Here is a 14,695-nt window from a genome sequence, read left to right as displayed (position 1 = left end):
AGGAATTTTTGTATGTAAATCGAGTACAAAGTGTTTATTATCCTTTCTTGAAAGGTGCCCGCGTGGTTCTGATTGCATAGCTAGCCATGCTGGTATATGTGTTGCTAGATAGATCTGTTCATATCGTGGAAGAATGTTATCCATAGTGAGATGTCCACGTATTGATCACAAAGATTCCTTAAAACCCCCGTGCGTAGCTACCAACTCTATATATTGTTCAAGGGATATTAGGAGCGGACCAGACCAGCTGCTTCATCCATGGACTTCTATGTAAATGATATTGTATACCAGAAACGTCCAAGTTCAGCCTTACCCCCGCACTGATCATCATCCCCACCCAATGCACATCATCGTCATCGCCATCACCCTCACACCGCCAGACCCAACATCCAGATCCAGCATCCCCAGATGACGCGAGACTCATCTCACGCGGGGCAAAGTTCCATACTCCACACTCAAGTGGCACATCAGCCGAAGCCAGCAGAGCAGCGGAGTGCACCGCCACGCCTTCCCAATCACACGCGACCGATCGGCGCGCCAAGTTAGCGGTGGAGGGGAAGACGGCCTTTCGTATTCTTATTGATCTCCAGTGACTACCTCAATGGAACCTCGAGATGCGACGTCCGTGCGAGCGCATGGCCTGCTCGGACATCAATAGGGAGAGGGGCGTTGCGGTTGGCGAGTTGGGCTGAGTGTATGCCTCCCTAATGAAGTGCGGGATGGAGGTCGATTCCATGGATCGTGAGAAGGAGCATTCCGGGGTTGATCCGGCATGCAAGGTTGGATCTGCGCGGACGCAAGGGATCCTGCAACCATACAACGAACGATCTTGACTCCAAATGGCCTCGACAGTGTCGGTGGCTAGCACTGGGCGGATGGCATAATGCCATGACTTTGCCCAGCACTTTCTGATGTTTAAGAGCACCAGTCCATGCATGAGTTGTCCGAACCTCCGTCATCGCGTGCCCCGATGCGCCCAAGATTCCCCACTAGCAACGCGACCAACAAGCGCGGAGGATTCGCCGTCGGAGCAGACGCTGCATAACCGAGGCGCCATCATTCGTGGACTCCTGCCTCCGAAATCTGGTTCTCGAGGCTATTGAGTCAGGAGCCGAGTAGCCCGGCTGAGCATCACTCCACGGCCACTCTTTATAGATCCAACCAGATGCAGAAACCACACGCTGCGCTTCAACCCCCACCACCACAGAGAGCAGAAGATATCTTGGCTCTCGGCTGCAACAATTATGGCTTGGCTGTTGCTCATTCTTCAGGTGGCCGCGGTGCCCAATCCAGGGCGTCTCGGCGCCAACTCCATCAACACCGCCAAGTAGCAGCCATCCTTGCCGGTCCTCCAGGCTATCGGCGCACTAGTCCGCGCCAACAGTTGATTTGTCTGTATCGAAGATTCTTGTGATTGCATGCACGCTCTTTCTGCGGGGCTGGCCGAGTCTTTGCGGGGATATATCCAGTCCAGTGCAGGGCTGTGCTCCTACGATACCGGCCCGAGCAAGTCACCTGCAGTTACTAGGGGTCCAAGGGTCCCGATCCAGGTTCCGGTCTCCAGTGCTGTTGATCCATTGTCCAGCGAGGACCCAGCAAGAATGGCGGAATGACCCGGCCATGTCGGTCGTGCAATGCACCGATGTTGTGTGTCGTGTGCTGTACATAAAGCCAGGGATGGCACTTGGAGAAAAAATGTGAATTCTCCGGTTGGATCTAGAATCTGTCTGTTCTTTGGGAACATAGCTACCTGCAACAGATTCGGTGCGCGCATGCTCTATTGAATCATGCATTTGCTCCGGGGGTTTGTATTCTCGCTGCTGGCGGCCACTAGTCTGGCCCGGCCTAGCAGTTATGGTAGTCCATATTCTGCGCAGCCTCGTGCTGCTGGGTATACTCTCAAACAGCCGCCTTTGACAACCGAGTGGACTGATAAAGTCGGCACGAGTCCATGGCCCGAATATCCACGGCCGCAGCTGCAGCGGTCTCAGTGGCAGAACTTGAACGGCGTTTGGCAGTATCAGAATGCTTCGAGTCTGAACGCTGTTCAGAGCCCACCGTTCGGCCAGAATCTTGAGCACGAAGTGCTGATTCCGTCGTGTCTGGAGAGTGGCCTTTCGGGTATGTGCTGTTTCTTCTGGCGAGTGGACTCGGTTTTGACGGTGTTGGCAGGAATTCAAGGAACTTTTACTTTGTACTCGTGGTTCTCAACCTCCTTCAAAGTCCCTTCCGAGTGGAAAGGAGAACGTACTCTGCTGCATTTTGGCGCCGTGGACTATGAGGCCACAGTCTTTGTCAATGGAAAGCAGGCAGGTTTCCATCGCGGAGGATACTTCCGCTTTACTGTGGATGTGACGCCGTACGTGAACGCTGGCCAGGCAAATGAGCTGTAAGTCCGTTCAAGGTCCTCACAGCCTGATCATTGGGAATGACTATTCAGCCTTGTTTTTGTTCACGATCCCACCGATTCTGGCGACTATGTGATTCCAATTGGGAAACAGACCCTCCATCCAAGCCACATCTTCTACACGCCCTGCAGTGGAATCTGGCAGAGCGTCTGGATCGAATCAGCACCGGACAACCACGTCACTCAACTCGACCTCGATGGCAACATGAATGGTCAAGGTGAGCATCAATTCGTGAATCCCACGATTAGAAGCTGATCTGGACCTGCAGTCAATGTCACGGTGCATACGTCGGCCGTGAATGCCACCACATCAGTCCAAGTCGTCGTTCGCGACGGCGATACCGTCGTCGCCACGCACCAGGGAACGACCAACCAGCCATTCCAGTTCAATGTCGACTCGCCAAAGCTGTGGTCACCCGACTCACCCAATCTGTACAATGTGAGCGTCCAGCTGGGTCAAGATCAGATCGAGAGCTACATCGGTTTCCGCACCATCTCCAAGGGCACTGTGGATGGCGTCGTCCGGCCGCTCTTGAACGGCGAGTTCATCTTCATGTTCGGCACTCTGGACCAGGGCTTCTGGCCAGATGGGCTTTATACACCCCCGACTCGAGAGGCCATGGTGTATGATTTGCAGCTGCTCAAGAAACTGGGTTTCAACATGGTCAGGAAACATGTGCGTGCAAGCCAGTAGTGTTGTTTCATCCACAGTCTATGCTGACGGGTGACAGATCAAAGTCGAGCCTGAATTGTTCTACCGGGCCTGCGATGAACTAGGCCTCCTAGTCATCCAGGATATGCCTTCGTTACGGCCGCTGCAGGCGATTTTGCCCGATGCGGCGCAGCAGACCGAGTTCGCGCGACAGCTGGAGCTGCTGGTCAACCAGCTCAAGAGCTTCCCTAGCATCGCGACCTGGGTGAGCAAAGCACCGCGTTCCGGACCACAAGCCGTCGGCAGATACTGACTCAGTGACAAGGTGATTTATAACGAAGGCTGGGGCCAGATTACGAGCTACTACCCCGAGTTCGAGCTGACTGCCCGGGTCAGGCAGCTGGATCCGACGCGGCTGGTGGATTCGACGACGGGTTGGTACGACCATGGCGCGGGAGATTTCAGCGTAAGTGCAGGAAGGAGTTGACGGAGCGACGCGGGTTCCTTTCTCACTGGATTCAGGATAATCACCACTACGCGAACCCGCAATGTGGCGCACCCTTCTACTCCATCGACTCGAGTCCGTACGACGACACCCGGATCGGATTTCAGGGCGAGTTTGGGGGACTGGGCAACAATGTGTCCGTTGAACAGTAAGATTCATTCCGTGCCGGTTTGCTGTTCTTGACTCAGAGTGTCTTGCTGAAACAATTCAGTCTCTGGAACGTGCAAGATGCCATCGACACTATCAACCAGACCTACGAGATTGACACAACCGTTGACATCTGGAACTACCGCAGTCATATCCTGCTGGGCGAATTGCAGGACCAGGTGCGCCGGTTCTCGTGCAGCGGCGGAGTCTGGACCCAGACCACCGACGTCGAGGGCGAGGTCAACGGGCTGATGACCTACGACCGCCGGTTGGCCCGCGTAGATGAGAACCAGTGGAAGGCGGATATCAAAGCGCTGTATGACGCAGCGGCGGCACGGAGCAATGCGACCGTGTCGACGCGATAGGAGGGGAAAGTGGGATCATTGATTTGCGTCGGAGGGGAAGCGGGCTGGCCAACTCCTCTCGTTAACTGTTTACGAGTAAGCAGATCGATCCAGATCAACATAGCCAAGAATGAATTGCTGCATTTGCGAAACAACCCCGCCGGTGTTGGCCGAGCTCGTCTCAGACGTGATGGACGCATCACATTGCGACTATCGGATAGCTCACATTCTTCCATGTTCAAGTCGCTTGATAAGAGGGCTATCGTGAAGCGAGACACGACTTCCCCCGCAGCTGTCATTCTGGTCAGCCAAAGTCTAATAGATGAAGGAGATGGATCAGCAGTTCCATCAGCAGTTCCATGGCTCCTTGCGGCCACCACGCGGGCAGATACCGCACGACAGCCTCGTTCCTGGGCGGCTATAGACGTCTAGGCCACGATGTGTGCCACTGATCGGCGCAGGCATTGCGGATCGTCTAGCGCGGCTGTTTGAAGCCAGGCGTAGCGCGTCTCAGATTAAATGACAACGAGGAGGGGGATTGTGATATGGGCCTTGGTAGATGCAGGATGCAGATGTCGAATCTCTATCACTATCACTTTGGCCGGACAGCATATGGATGAAAGACGATAAAATTTCCTCCTTGGGTGCGGTGTCTTTTTATTTCCCTCTTTTCATTAGTCGCAAGTACTAAGCTGACCGCGTCCAACCGGAAACGCTCCGATGGATCAGCCCATCGCGCGAACACGATGATTCACCGGCATTGGAATCATGCCACACACGATCATGCGACGGGTTGGCTTGAGGCGATTCGAAATAATCTTGATGTATCGCACACTCCATCCAGAATTTTGCATATCCTGCCAGGTGCATACTGCAGGCAAGCCTTCGCCGGCGGGCGCTCTAGCGACTGGCGGTCATCAGGATGATTTTCCCTTCGACCCACTCGACGCCGAACGGTTCGCGTGGATTCTGGAAGCCCATCCTTCAAATCAATCAATAATCTGCTCTGAGGTCTAACCGCGAGGGCGTTTCAGCCATAGGATATGACGTTGTTGTCACTGGAACCAGGTAACTAACTAACTAGTTAGCTAAATTCTTAGTGATAATTCCAGCCTGTCTGGCGTTTCCAGTAAGATCTCGTCTGCTTGCAGACCTCTGTACACGAACCTCGACAAAGCAAATCTCCTAGCAAAAAGCAAGAAGAAGAGACCCTCGCTCCGAGCCGTTGGCTCCGAAAGAAAGTGGAACTGGTGTCGGCTGGACGCCGTTGCGGGACCACAGCGGAGCCCCGGCCACGTCAACCAAAGAAACGCATCGTAGCTCTGAAGGTATGGATGTGTTCGGGGGATGGTGTATTATTATTGCAGCCGCCTGATACGTCGTGTTGTATGCATCTGAGGATCCGCAGCCAAACGTCTTCCGAGTCCAGGAGATGTGCCGACCTCTCAAGCAGGCATGGATATTGTTGCCAGCTTGTTTACTTCCAACACGACGTCCGCGGCCAAAGCGCAACAGTGCAGTATCGAACAGACCAGACTTTGACTTGTCGTGCGTAGCCCCATGTCGCTTGTTTCACATCATTGGGCCCTTTCGGACCACGAGGGAGATGGAAATAGACTCCGTCTGGCGCCAGAAGCCGGTAGACCCACGGTTTTGAGTCGGCCCCGGTGGGTGGTGGAGGAGGAGATTGCCAGGATCAGCCCATATCCCGCGGCACCACGTTGCCTTGTTCTTCGCGCGGAGGCTTTTTCTCGCGTGCTCTCAGTGGTCTGATGCGAGTGTCTAGCGGCTGCACCTCGTGGGAACCCTTGCGCTGGGACCAGCTATTGCCAGGATTCGGACGGTGGCGCTCTTCTGGGAAGGAGTCCCGTCTGGTCCGTTGCTGTTATCGTCCCCTTTCCGACTTGTGATGACTCGGGAAATCTCGATGCGATCGTCTTGGGGGGGGTGGTGTTCGGATCCAACGGCGAGTGGGATGGAAGGATTCGCGTCTATAAAGGGACCTCGGCGGCCCTGGCTTGCGGTGTCTCGTGATTATTAACTCTTCCTTGACTCGCTATTTCCTCGTCCTTTCTGCTTGATATTTCCATTGTCCCCTTGGGAATACTCATCACCCCAGGCGTTCGCGGAATTTCTCCATATCCTATCTATCAGACCATCCCAGTGGTTGATTCTATTGAATGGCATCCATGGATTACGGGTTGGGATCGGGGTTCGAGCCCAAGCATGTCGACCGCAAGTCGATCTACGTCCATCTCGAGGACCGGATCAAGTATCTGCAAGACTTTCTCGAATGGAGCTCGGGTGAGTATCGATGATCTCCCTTGTCTGCTCTGCTTTGGCAGATGATAGTAATGCGTGGATAATTCTAGCCGACGTCGAAGCGCTGCAAAACGGAACCAAATACCTCAAACAGCTCATCCCCGCCGTCGTCAACCTGGTCTACAAGAAGATTCTGCAATACGACATCACCTCGCGCGCCTTTCACACGCGCACCACCACGGACGAAAAAGAGGTCGAGGATGACTACTTGACTGAAGAGACACCGCAGATCAAGCGGCGCAAGATGTTCCTGCGCTGGTATCTGATCCGACTCTGCCAGGACCCAACCAGCATGGAATTCTGGAAGTACCTTAACAAAGTCGGGTATGTGCAACCTCCACCTCCCACTACCTAACCAATCACTCACCTGTCAACCCCAGAATGATGCATAGCGGTCAAGAGCGCATGCACGCCCTCAACATCGAGTACGTCCACATCGGCGCATGCCTCGGCTACATTCAAGACATCTTCGTCGAAGCGCTGATGTCGCACCCGCAAATCTCGCTCCGCCGCAAAATCGCGCTTGTCCGTGCCATCAACAAGATCATCTGGATCCAGAACGACCTGTTCTCGAAATGGCGCATCCGCGACGGCGAGGAGTACGCCGACGAGGTCTCCATGTACAGCTTCGGCTCACGCGAGGGCTACGTCGGCGATCAGAAGATCCTGGGCAGCGGCTCAAGCAGCTCGGCCGACGACGACGCGGCCAGCGTCACCAGTAGCACGGCGCCGTCGGTGAAGAGCGTGGCTCCGTCGACCGCGCCGTCGACCGCGACGACACCCATCGCCTCCCAAGGAACGGCGTGTCCGTTCGCGGACTTTGCGAAGAACACGTCCCATGAGACGAAGATTTGGGCGAATTGATGACGGCAGCCGGGAGGATGGTGCATTGGCAGGGGCAGGGGCATTTTCGGGCGTGCGGGAAGGGACTCGACATCAAAATGGCGTTGGAAACATCGGCATGCATTGACGGCGTTCTTCTGAATTGTTCTTTTCTCTTCTATTATTCGACTTCTGCGACAAACAGCAAACAGCAAACACGATTCTCGATTCCTCTCTTTCTATCCTGCCCCCGCTTCCTTCGTTGCATCTGTAAATCTTCGGCGGAGAGTGGCAGACGCGGAATTCCCCCGGTGAACGGGGTTAACAGCTTCAATCTGAGTGGTCCTTCGTCTCGCCCATTGATGTCTCCACCGGGGCGGCCGAGAATATCGGGAGTTGCCATTCGACTGTCAGTCGCGGAGGTTATAGGAACGTATAGCCAAGCCAGGGTCCTAATGGCGAGATAAAAAATTGTGGGTCAACCTCGATCGAGGCCTGCAGAGCCGTGGCAAAGTGACGAAAGTACCGCATGTCCCTCTCCCAGCCACCAGGTCGGCGTTAGACTGTAAGTCCAGTCCGTTGCTCCATGGGTCCCATTCCATCATGAACCGGGCGCATCGCCGGCCCAGATCCAGAACCAGGGACACCGACCATGGGGCATAGATCGGGGGTAATCGTCAACCCCGGGCTCGAACTAGGCGTCCCTGCTGCATCTTCCTGCATATCAGGCGAGCATCTCCCAAGCATCTCCACGTCGTCTTCGGCAAGATCAGCGTCTGATAAATCGAGCCCCTCCCTCGCGCATCTTCTGCAGTTTTTGACGTCGGACAATTCCCCATTGTGTCATTGCGTCGACTCCCCTCCCGTCTCTTTTCTAGCAACTTTGTCAGTCCTCTTTGCACCATGTCGCAGAACGGCTCCCCGGCGGTCACGCCGCTCATCATCAACAATGAGTCGGTCGTGACGGATGTCAAATTCGCGGTGCATGCGCCCGCCTCGGGCGAGCTCTCTGGCTACTGCGCCAGCGCATCCGTGGATGACGCTGTCCGCGCGGTCGACACCGCGAAGGCCGCCTTCCCGGCCTGGAGCAAGACCAAGGCCTATGACCGCCGCGATGTCCTTTTCAAGGCCGCCGAGATCATGGCCTCGCGCAAGGAGGAGCTCATTGCGTACCAGCGCGAGGAGACTGGCGCTGCGCGGCCGTTCGCCGAGCACACATTCCATATGGGTGTCAATTTTATCAAGGACTTCGCAGCGCGCATCTCCACCATCGAGGGCGTCGTGCCTAACGTGACGAAAGATGGCGAGAGTGCCATGGTCTTTAAGGAGCCGTACGGCGTGGTTTTGGGAATTGCGCCTTGGTAAGCTTTTGTTTCCCTCCCTCCCTCTTGCTTTGGGCCACTCAATGCGATCTGCACGTTGCCGGGCTCGGTGTGGCTGACTCGGGATTTTCCCCAACCGCTGCAGGAACGCGCCTTTCATCCTGGGTACTCGCGCCTTGCTACTACCGCTCGCAGCGGGGAACACCGTCGTCCTCAAGGGCGCTGAGCTCTCACCCAAGTGCTTCTGGGCTCTGGGAGATATCTTCCGGCAAGCGGGGCTCCCCGCCGGCTGTCTGAATGTCATCTACCACCAGCCCGCCGATGCGGCGGCGGTGACCAACGCCCTGATTGCCCACCCGGCGGTCCGCAAGGTCAACTTCACCGGTAGCACGCAGGTCGGCGCGATCATCGCCGCCACGGCCGGCAAGTACGTCAAGCCCGTGCTGCTGGAGCTGGGTGGCAAGGCGTCAGCAATTGTCCTGGACGATGCGAACATCGAGAATGCGGCAAAGCAATGCGCCGATGGATCATTCATGCACGTACGTCTCTCGCCCGGCTTCCTCCCCCGCGGACGTATCGAGTACTGACAATGTCCCAGTCCGGCCAGATCTGCATGTCCACCGAGCGCATCGTGGTGCAGCGCGGCATCGCCGATCAGTTCCGGCAGAAGCTGGCCGAGACCGCAGAGAAGCTGTACGGCAAGGACACGCCGGCTGCGGGTCTGGTCAACGCGGCGGCGGTCGCCAAGAACAAGCGGCTGGTGACAGATGCCGTTTCGCGCGGCGCGAAGCTGCTGCTCGGCGACGTCAACGCCTGCGAGCCGGTGGACACCCTCATGCGGCCCATTGTCGTGGATGGCGTCACCAAGGAGATGGACGTCTACGGGACGGAATCGTTTGGCCCGACCGTGTCGCTGATCGTTGTCGATACCGAGGAGGAGGCAGTAGCGCTGGCCAACGACACCGAGTACGGCCTGACGTCCGCCGTGTTCACGAGCAACCTGTTCCGTGGCCTGCGCGTCGCCAAGCAGATCGAGTCGGGGTGAGTTTGGGCCCTGTCGGCCGGGACTGTGAGGGCTCTACTAACATCTGTCAGTGCTGTCCATATTAACTCCAAAACTATCCACGACGAACCTGTCCTGCCGCACGGGGGATGGAAGAGCAGCGGGTTTGGCCGCTTTGGAGGCATCGCAGGGTACGATGAGTTCCTGCAGACCAAGACCGTCACTTGGACCGAGTAAGCGTGGGTGAAAGGAAGAGATTGGATGATTCCGGCAGGCCAACCGATCGATCTGGTTGTCAGAGCAAGCGGTCGCCTGAGTGTAACGATGAATCGGTCCTGGTGTAACTGGCGTGATGGCTCTGGGGAACTTGGAATTTCAGGCTACGAAGGCATGGATGGATACCCAGCGGTAGATACGCGACGGAGTACATGACGTGTGATGATTTCGGTAGTTAACTAGTTAGTTAGTTAGTCCATATTGATAGCGTCAACTCAGTTGGCGGCTGAGATTTTGGACATTGTCCATTGTGACTTTTCCCCTGTGATCCACTTAGTATACGCCAGTGGTTTCGTCTCCATGGTCTGCATTCAATACTCCGAGAGAGCACTTGATGGACGGCTTTTGACACAGGTATTGTACATTATTCTGCCATCGAAGAGCCATCACCAGGCTCCGTCGCCTTATTCTGCTGCCTTGGGTAGCAAGAGTCGTATCCGCATAGCCGAGTAAGCCAGGGCAGCGCGAAAGAACCGGACCTCGACCTAGCACCAAGTGACGACGAGACAGCAGAATAGGGGTAGAGCAGCCCTCCTGTCTCGGTTTCTCCGAGTCATCATCATCGGTCGATGCTGATGGGACAATCTGGGACGTCGGTGCTGAGATTGCAACCGAGATACGCCCAAATTAGAAATACCAAAATAATACCATCCGATCGCACCCCCGACGCCACAGCCAGGCCAACAGGAAGCAACCCGACCGGACCGGAGCGAGACGCGAGCCACAGGCGCAGACCAAACCCATCTAAATTGGATGCTGACCGTCTCTTAGCGCCGCGGAGAGCCCACGAACTAGAAGCCGCATCGCCACCGCTACTGGGGGACCTATTTCGGGCGCATGGGTTCCTGGGCATCCATGGATGCGCGGGCCAATAGTCTGCCCTAGGGCCCACGCCGGCAGACTGGAGACTGCGAGGCTCTCCCACGGCGAGCGGAGCAGAGCCAGAAAGTAGGAAAAAGCGCGCGGCTCCACTGCGGGCAAGGGGAAATTGAAGGCGTTGAGAAGTTGATTGCGACCAATCTCCGTGCGCGCTCCGAGACACTGCCAATTTCCCAGGATGGCAGCCGTCGCGGAGGCAGTACTGTACGGTGTCGGACGAGTTCGACGATGAATACACCAGACCCCCCTGATCAACGGTTGATCCCTACCGATGACATCGCTGTCCCGACGAACCGGTGGGATCGTCGGGCGTGGGCAGTGATGATGGGTTCGTGTAGTGTGGAGGGGCCCGCGATCGTCCCTTGCGGAAGTCTGTTTCTTTGCGTGACTGTCGATGATAGTGTTGGATGTCGATGGAAGAATGATCGGGTAATCAAGCACTTGTCATCCCATTTCCAGGCCCAGGGAGAGACGCCAGGAACACGAGACGGTGGCGCCGGTGGAAATGAATGTCTATTGCGGGCGTTCTAGAAAACGAGAACACGCAGACTCATAGGCTCGCCAGTCACTGCAGGGTCCAGGTGGAGGGAGGATTTTGGCCGGATATTCTCCGGAGAGTCGATGATTGGATGCTCGATGTGGCACCGATGCAGTTGGGATAAACAGAGCGAAAGTCACGGCTGGCATTGGATCAGGAGGCATGAAGGGATGGATTCAGCGGCGGTGAGGAAGTCCTACTATTATTACAGTATACTACTACTACTACTACTCCTATTACTAGGTACTATTACTACTCGCCATCGCGTATTGACAGTACTCGAGACAAGTCCTACTATAAATCACGAGCCACAGAGCCCGCACTGCCCCACGAGGCCACCGTCGCATCCTCGACCTAATAATAATCATAGCCATAGCCATAGTTAGCCATGGCCATAGACATCATCACCAGACACCACTCCGAGTCTCGGGGGGGCGTGTCGTTCTGGCGATTCCACGCGACGAGCCACGCCAAAGCGAATGCCAAAACAAAAACCCAGTCAACACCTCGCTTGGAGGCTTTAGAGAGCAATCCACTAGCCTCACGTCATTGGCTCGCGCATTCTTAGCGGCAGCCCTGGATGGGGCTCCCAAATACCTGCTGAAATGCTGAAATGCTGAAAATGAAATGCCTTTGCTAGTGGCTCTCCACCTTGTTGCTCCCTCCAGGGCCCATGCGGGCTCCCCGTGGATGCTAGATTAATACTATGTCTCTCGCTCTCGCTCTCTCTCTCTCCCCTTCTCTCATTCACCCACATTCATTCATTCCCTTCCAGTCGCTCATTGCTCCTCGTAGCATCTTCGCTACCTAGCATAATTCCAACTCAGTCATTCTTTGATATTCCATCATTCACCATGCGCTTCACCACCGCTGCCATCTTCTCAACCCTCGCGGCCTTCGCCGCTGCCTACACCAAGCCGGACTACTCCCAGTCCCCTGACGGCAACCCAATCTACACCCCCAGCCTGAACGAGCAGGTGCCCGAGGGTGAGCCGTTCCAGATCACCTGGGATCCTACCGTCGGCGACAAGGTCTCGCTGGTTCTGCTGCGCGGCCCCAGCTCCGACGTCGTGCCCCTCGAGACCATTGTCGAGGACATCGACAACACCGGCTCCTACACCTGGACCCCCGGCACCAACCTCGAGGTCGACACCACCCACTACGGCCTGCTCCTGGTGGTCGAGGGCACTGGCCAGTACCAGTGGTCCACCCAATTCGGTATCTCCAAGGGCAAGAGCTCCGGCAAGACGGAGAGCACAACCACTGCTCCCTCCACCACTGCTGCCACCTCTGCTCCTGCCACCATCGTCACCGTCATTGATGACAAGACCACCACCATCTGCCCGGAGACCCAGTCGCAGTCCGCCACCGCCACTCCCGCCGTGACCCCGACTGACTCTGCCTCCGGTGCGTACACCACCGTGACGCCCTACTCCGAGATCACCACCACCATCTGCCCCGAGTCTGAGAGCAAGACCGCCGTTTCTACTGCTGGGGTCACCTCCGTCCCCCTGCCCTCGGCCGTCTCCATCTCCCGCGTGCCCTACGCCAGCACTCTGCGCAGCTCCGTTGCCGTCCCCTCCACCACCGGCAAGGCTGCCGTCTCCCCCTCCGCCACCCCCTTCAGCGGTGCTGGCCGCAACGCCGCCAGCTTCGGCGCCGTCCTGGCCGGTATCGTTGCCTTCATGGCTCTGTAAGCGGGTGCCACTCCCAATTGCTTCGGCCACGCAGGATCCGGCCTCTTCTCTTCTTATCTTTCTTGAGCGAGTTCTCTTTCCCTTTGATCTCATCTGGGCCGGCCATTCTTCCGGGCCAGGAAAATTAATGAGGATTTGATCTTGTCGATACTTGATATGGACCCCTTTTATCGCATCTTCTTCCGCTGAGCTTGCTTGCGCTCCATACGTTTCTTTCCCTTCGTCATGTATGTTCAAGGAATTCAAGTCATCAGGAATGCTTGTAATGTCAAGTCCCATGTCTTTATGCTTTGTTCCTTGCGCTGTGCGCGAAGTAGATCTGCCAGTAATAGGGCTTGTATCTTGTAGTACATCATCTCCCTCTCATCGCAGAGTCGGTCTCGGCTGTTAACCCTTCCACCGCCCGCATCGAGACTTGATGCTTGGCTACGTATATTATCAGACACAATTCCCATAGTCTTCCACGTTCCCACCGCATTCCCAATCAACATTCCCCTTCGTCCGCTCCTGCAGTCACCGGTGTTATACTTCCCCCAGCCAATCAGCACCACCCAGTAACCCATCCGCACGTGACGCCCGATAAGTCGATAAGGATTTTTCCGCAACAACTCCAGCATCAGACTCGACTCGATCCTTTCTCCGAGCTCTCCTGTTGACGGCCTTTCTCTGTGCTGCTGGCAGTACCCGCTCAACACTCTACTACACACAACACCACCACCCGCAATGGCCCAGGGTCTACTAAAGAAGAGCAAGCCGGCCACCGCGTCGGCGAAGCGGTGCGTCTATCTACCCGTGCCCTCACTGCCCTGCCACCACAATCACATTCACCACCCCGATCCTGTGTCATCCCAGATGCAGATGCAGATGCATTGAAGCTGACATCGTATCATCCCACTAGCGCCTCCAGCAACGCCGCCCGCACAAAGCCCGGCCCGCGCCAGGTCGCGCCCAAGAAAGCCTCGCTGATCAAGGCGCAGAAGTTGAATAAGGTATGCATACAAGCGCCGGTGCTCGCAGTCGTTGACCCTGAGCGTGCGCGCACGACTACCCCCGTCCCGTCCGTCCTGTCACATGGATCGTTCCGGTCCCTCCAGTACCCTGCTGACACTCGCCGCGCAACAGAAACTCACGTCCGGACTAGTCGCCAAGACGGAGCGGAGTCTGGCGCAGAAGGCCGGGCATCTTGAGATGCTGGGCGGCGGGAAGAAGGATAAGGGGGAGAAGGGGAAGAAGAAATAGACCGGCTGCGGTGTCTGGGGAGTGCGGATAGCCGGGCGGCGACCTTCCCTTGCGATTTTGGGTTGGATTTTGATTTTGAGGTTGGGCTGGCTGGGCCTTGTTAGAGGCTCTTTGGATTCAATTCTTGTGCTCACACTGTGTCTTCCTATCGCATGTCCTGGCGATACGATTCATGAATTCGATACCCCGTTTGATTGTACGAGTTGGGTCGTTGCGCGTGTCGGCGGTTATGTTCAGTAGCTCCATTTACTATCTAGTAGACTGGTAAAGATGTGACATGTAACAGATACGACAGGTTCAACAGCATGTACAAGGAAAGACACATCACCTCAAGAGACTCGTGATATGGATGTGCTGAGGTGACTCGAAGATCCCGAGGGAGAGCGGCGGGTATTCGTCAATCATAACCAGATATGTAGTATGTAAGTAGTATATAGTCGTGATCCGTGCGAACGCAAATGAACCAGGAAAAGATAGGTCAAAATGAGACAAGAAAAAACATCAAAAGTAAAAGAAGAAAGGGTATCTATGTTCCAACTCCG

The 14,695-nt window shown here is 56.0% G+C and overlaps 5 protein-coding genes across 5 annotated transcripts; all 5 read left to right on the top strand.

The window, feature by feature from the left end:
• Window positions 1–1,787: 1,787 nt before the first annotated feature.
• N7459_002706 (putative hydrolase) lies at window positions 1,788–4,076 on the top strand (the record flags this gene model as incomplete). Its single annotated transcript, XM_056941891.1, has 8 exons — window positions 1,788–2,121; window positions 2,173–2,389; window positions 2,441–2,625; window positions 2,677–3,083; window positions 3,139–3,324; window positions 3,385–3,525; window positions 3,582–3,712; window positions 3,776–4,076. 8 exons carry the CDS (start codon window positions 1,788–1,790, stop codon window positions 4,074–4,076), a joined length of 1,902 nt encoding a protein of 633 aa, XP_056801774.1.
• A 2,159-nt stretch (window positions 4,077–6,235) lies between these two features.
• N7459_002705 (protoglobin family protein) lies at window positions 6,236–7,241 on the top strand (the record flags this gene model as incomplete). The annotated part of the gene is made up of 3 exons (XM_056941890.1): window positions 6,236–6,359; window positions 6,428–6,701; window positions 6,758–7,241. 3 exons carry the CDS (start codon window positions 6,236–6,238, stop codon window positions 7,239–7,241), a joined length of 882 nt encoding a protein of 293 aa, XP_056801773.1.
• An 861-nt stretch (window positions 7,242–8,102) lies between these two features.
• On the top strand, window positions 8,103–9,761 carry N7459_002704 (aldehyde dehydrogenase; the record flags this gene model as incomplete). Its single annotated transcript, XM_056941889.1, has 4 exons — window positions 8,103–8,560; window positions 8,667–9,060; window positions 9,120–9,562; window positions 9,617–9,761. The coding sequence occupies 4 exons, from the start codon at window positions 8,103–8,105 to the stop codon at window positions 9,759–9,761; spliced, it is 1,440 nt and encodes a 479-aa protein (XP_056801772.1).
• A 2,310-nt stretch (window positions 9,762–12,071) lies between these two features.
• Window positions 12,072–12,914, top strand: N7459_002703 (GPI anchored serine-threonine rich protein; the record flags this gene model as incomplete). The annotated part of the gene is made up of 1 exon (XM_056941888.1): window positions 12,072–12,914. The coding sequence occupies one exon, from the start codon at window positions 12,072–12,074 to the stop codon at window positions 12,912–12,914; it is 843 nt and encodes a 280-aa protein (XP_056801771.1).
• A 723-nt stretch (window positions 12,915–13,637) lies between these two features.
• On the top strand, window positions 13,638–14,153 carry N7459_002702 (DUF2462 domain-containing protein; the record flags this gene model as incomplete). The annotated part of the gene is made up of 3 exons (XM_056941887.1): window positions 13,638–13,690; window positions 13,813–13,903; window positions 13,932–14,153. The coding sequence occupies 3 exons, from the start codon at window positions 13,638–13,640 to the stop codon at window positions 14,151–14,153; spliced, it is 366 nt and encodes a 121-aa protein (XP_056801770.1).
• Window positions 14,154–14,695: the final 542 nt, after the last annotated feature.

Source organism: Penicillium hispanicum (assembly GCF_028827665.1).
Source record: "Penicillium hispanicum strain IBT 35686 chromosome Unknown utg000003l_segment0_segment0, whole genome shotgun sequence".
In the NCBI taxonomy this organism is placed as follows: Eukaryota; Fungi; Ascomycota; class Eurotiomycetes; order Eurotiales; family Aspergillaceae; genus Penicillium; species Penicillium hispanicum.
The sequence above is the reverse complement of the archived record's forward strand: the minus strand, read 5'-3'. Positions and strand labels throughout refer to the sequence as shown.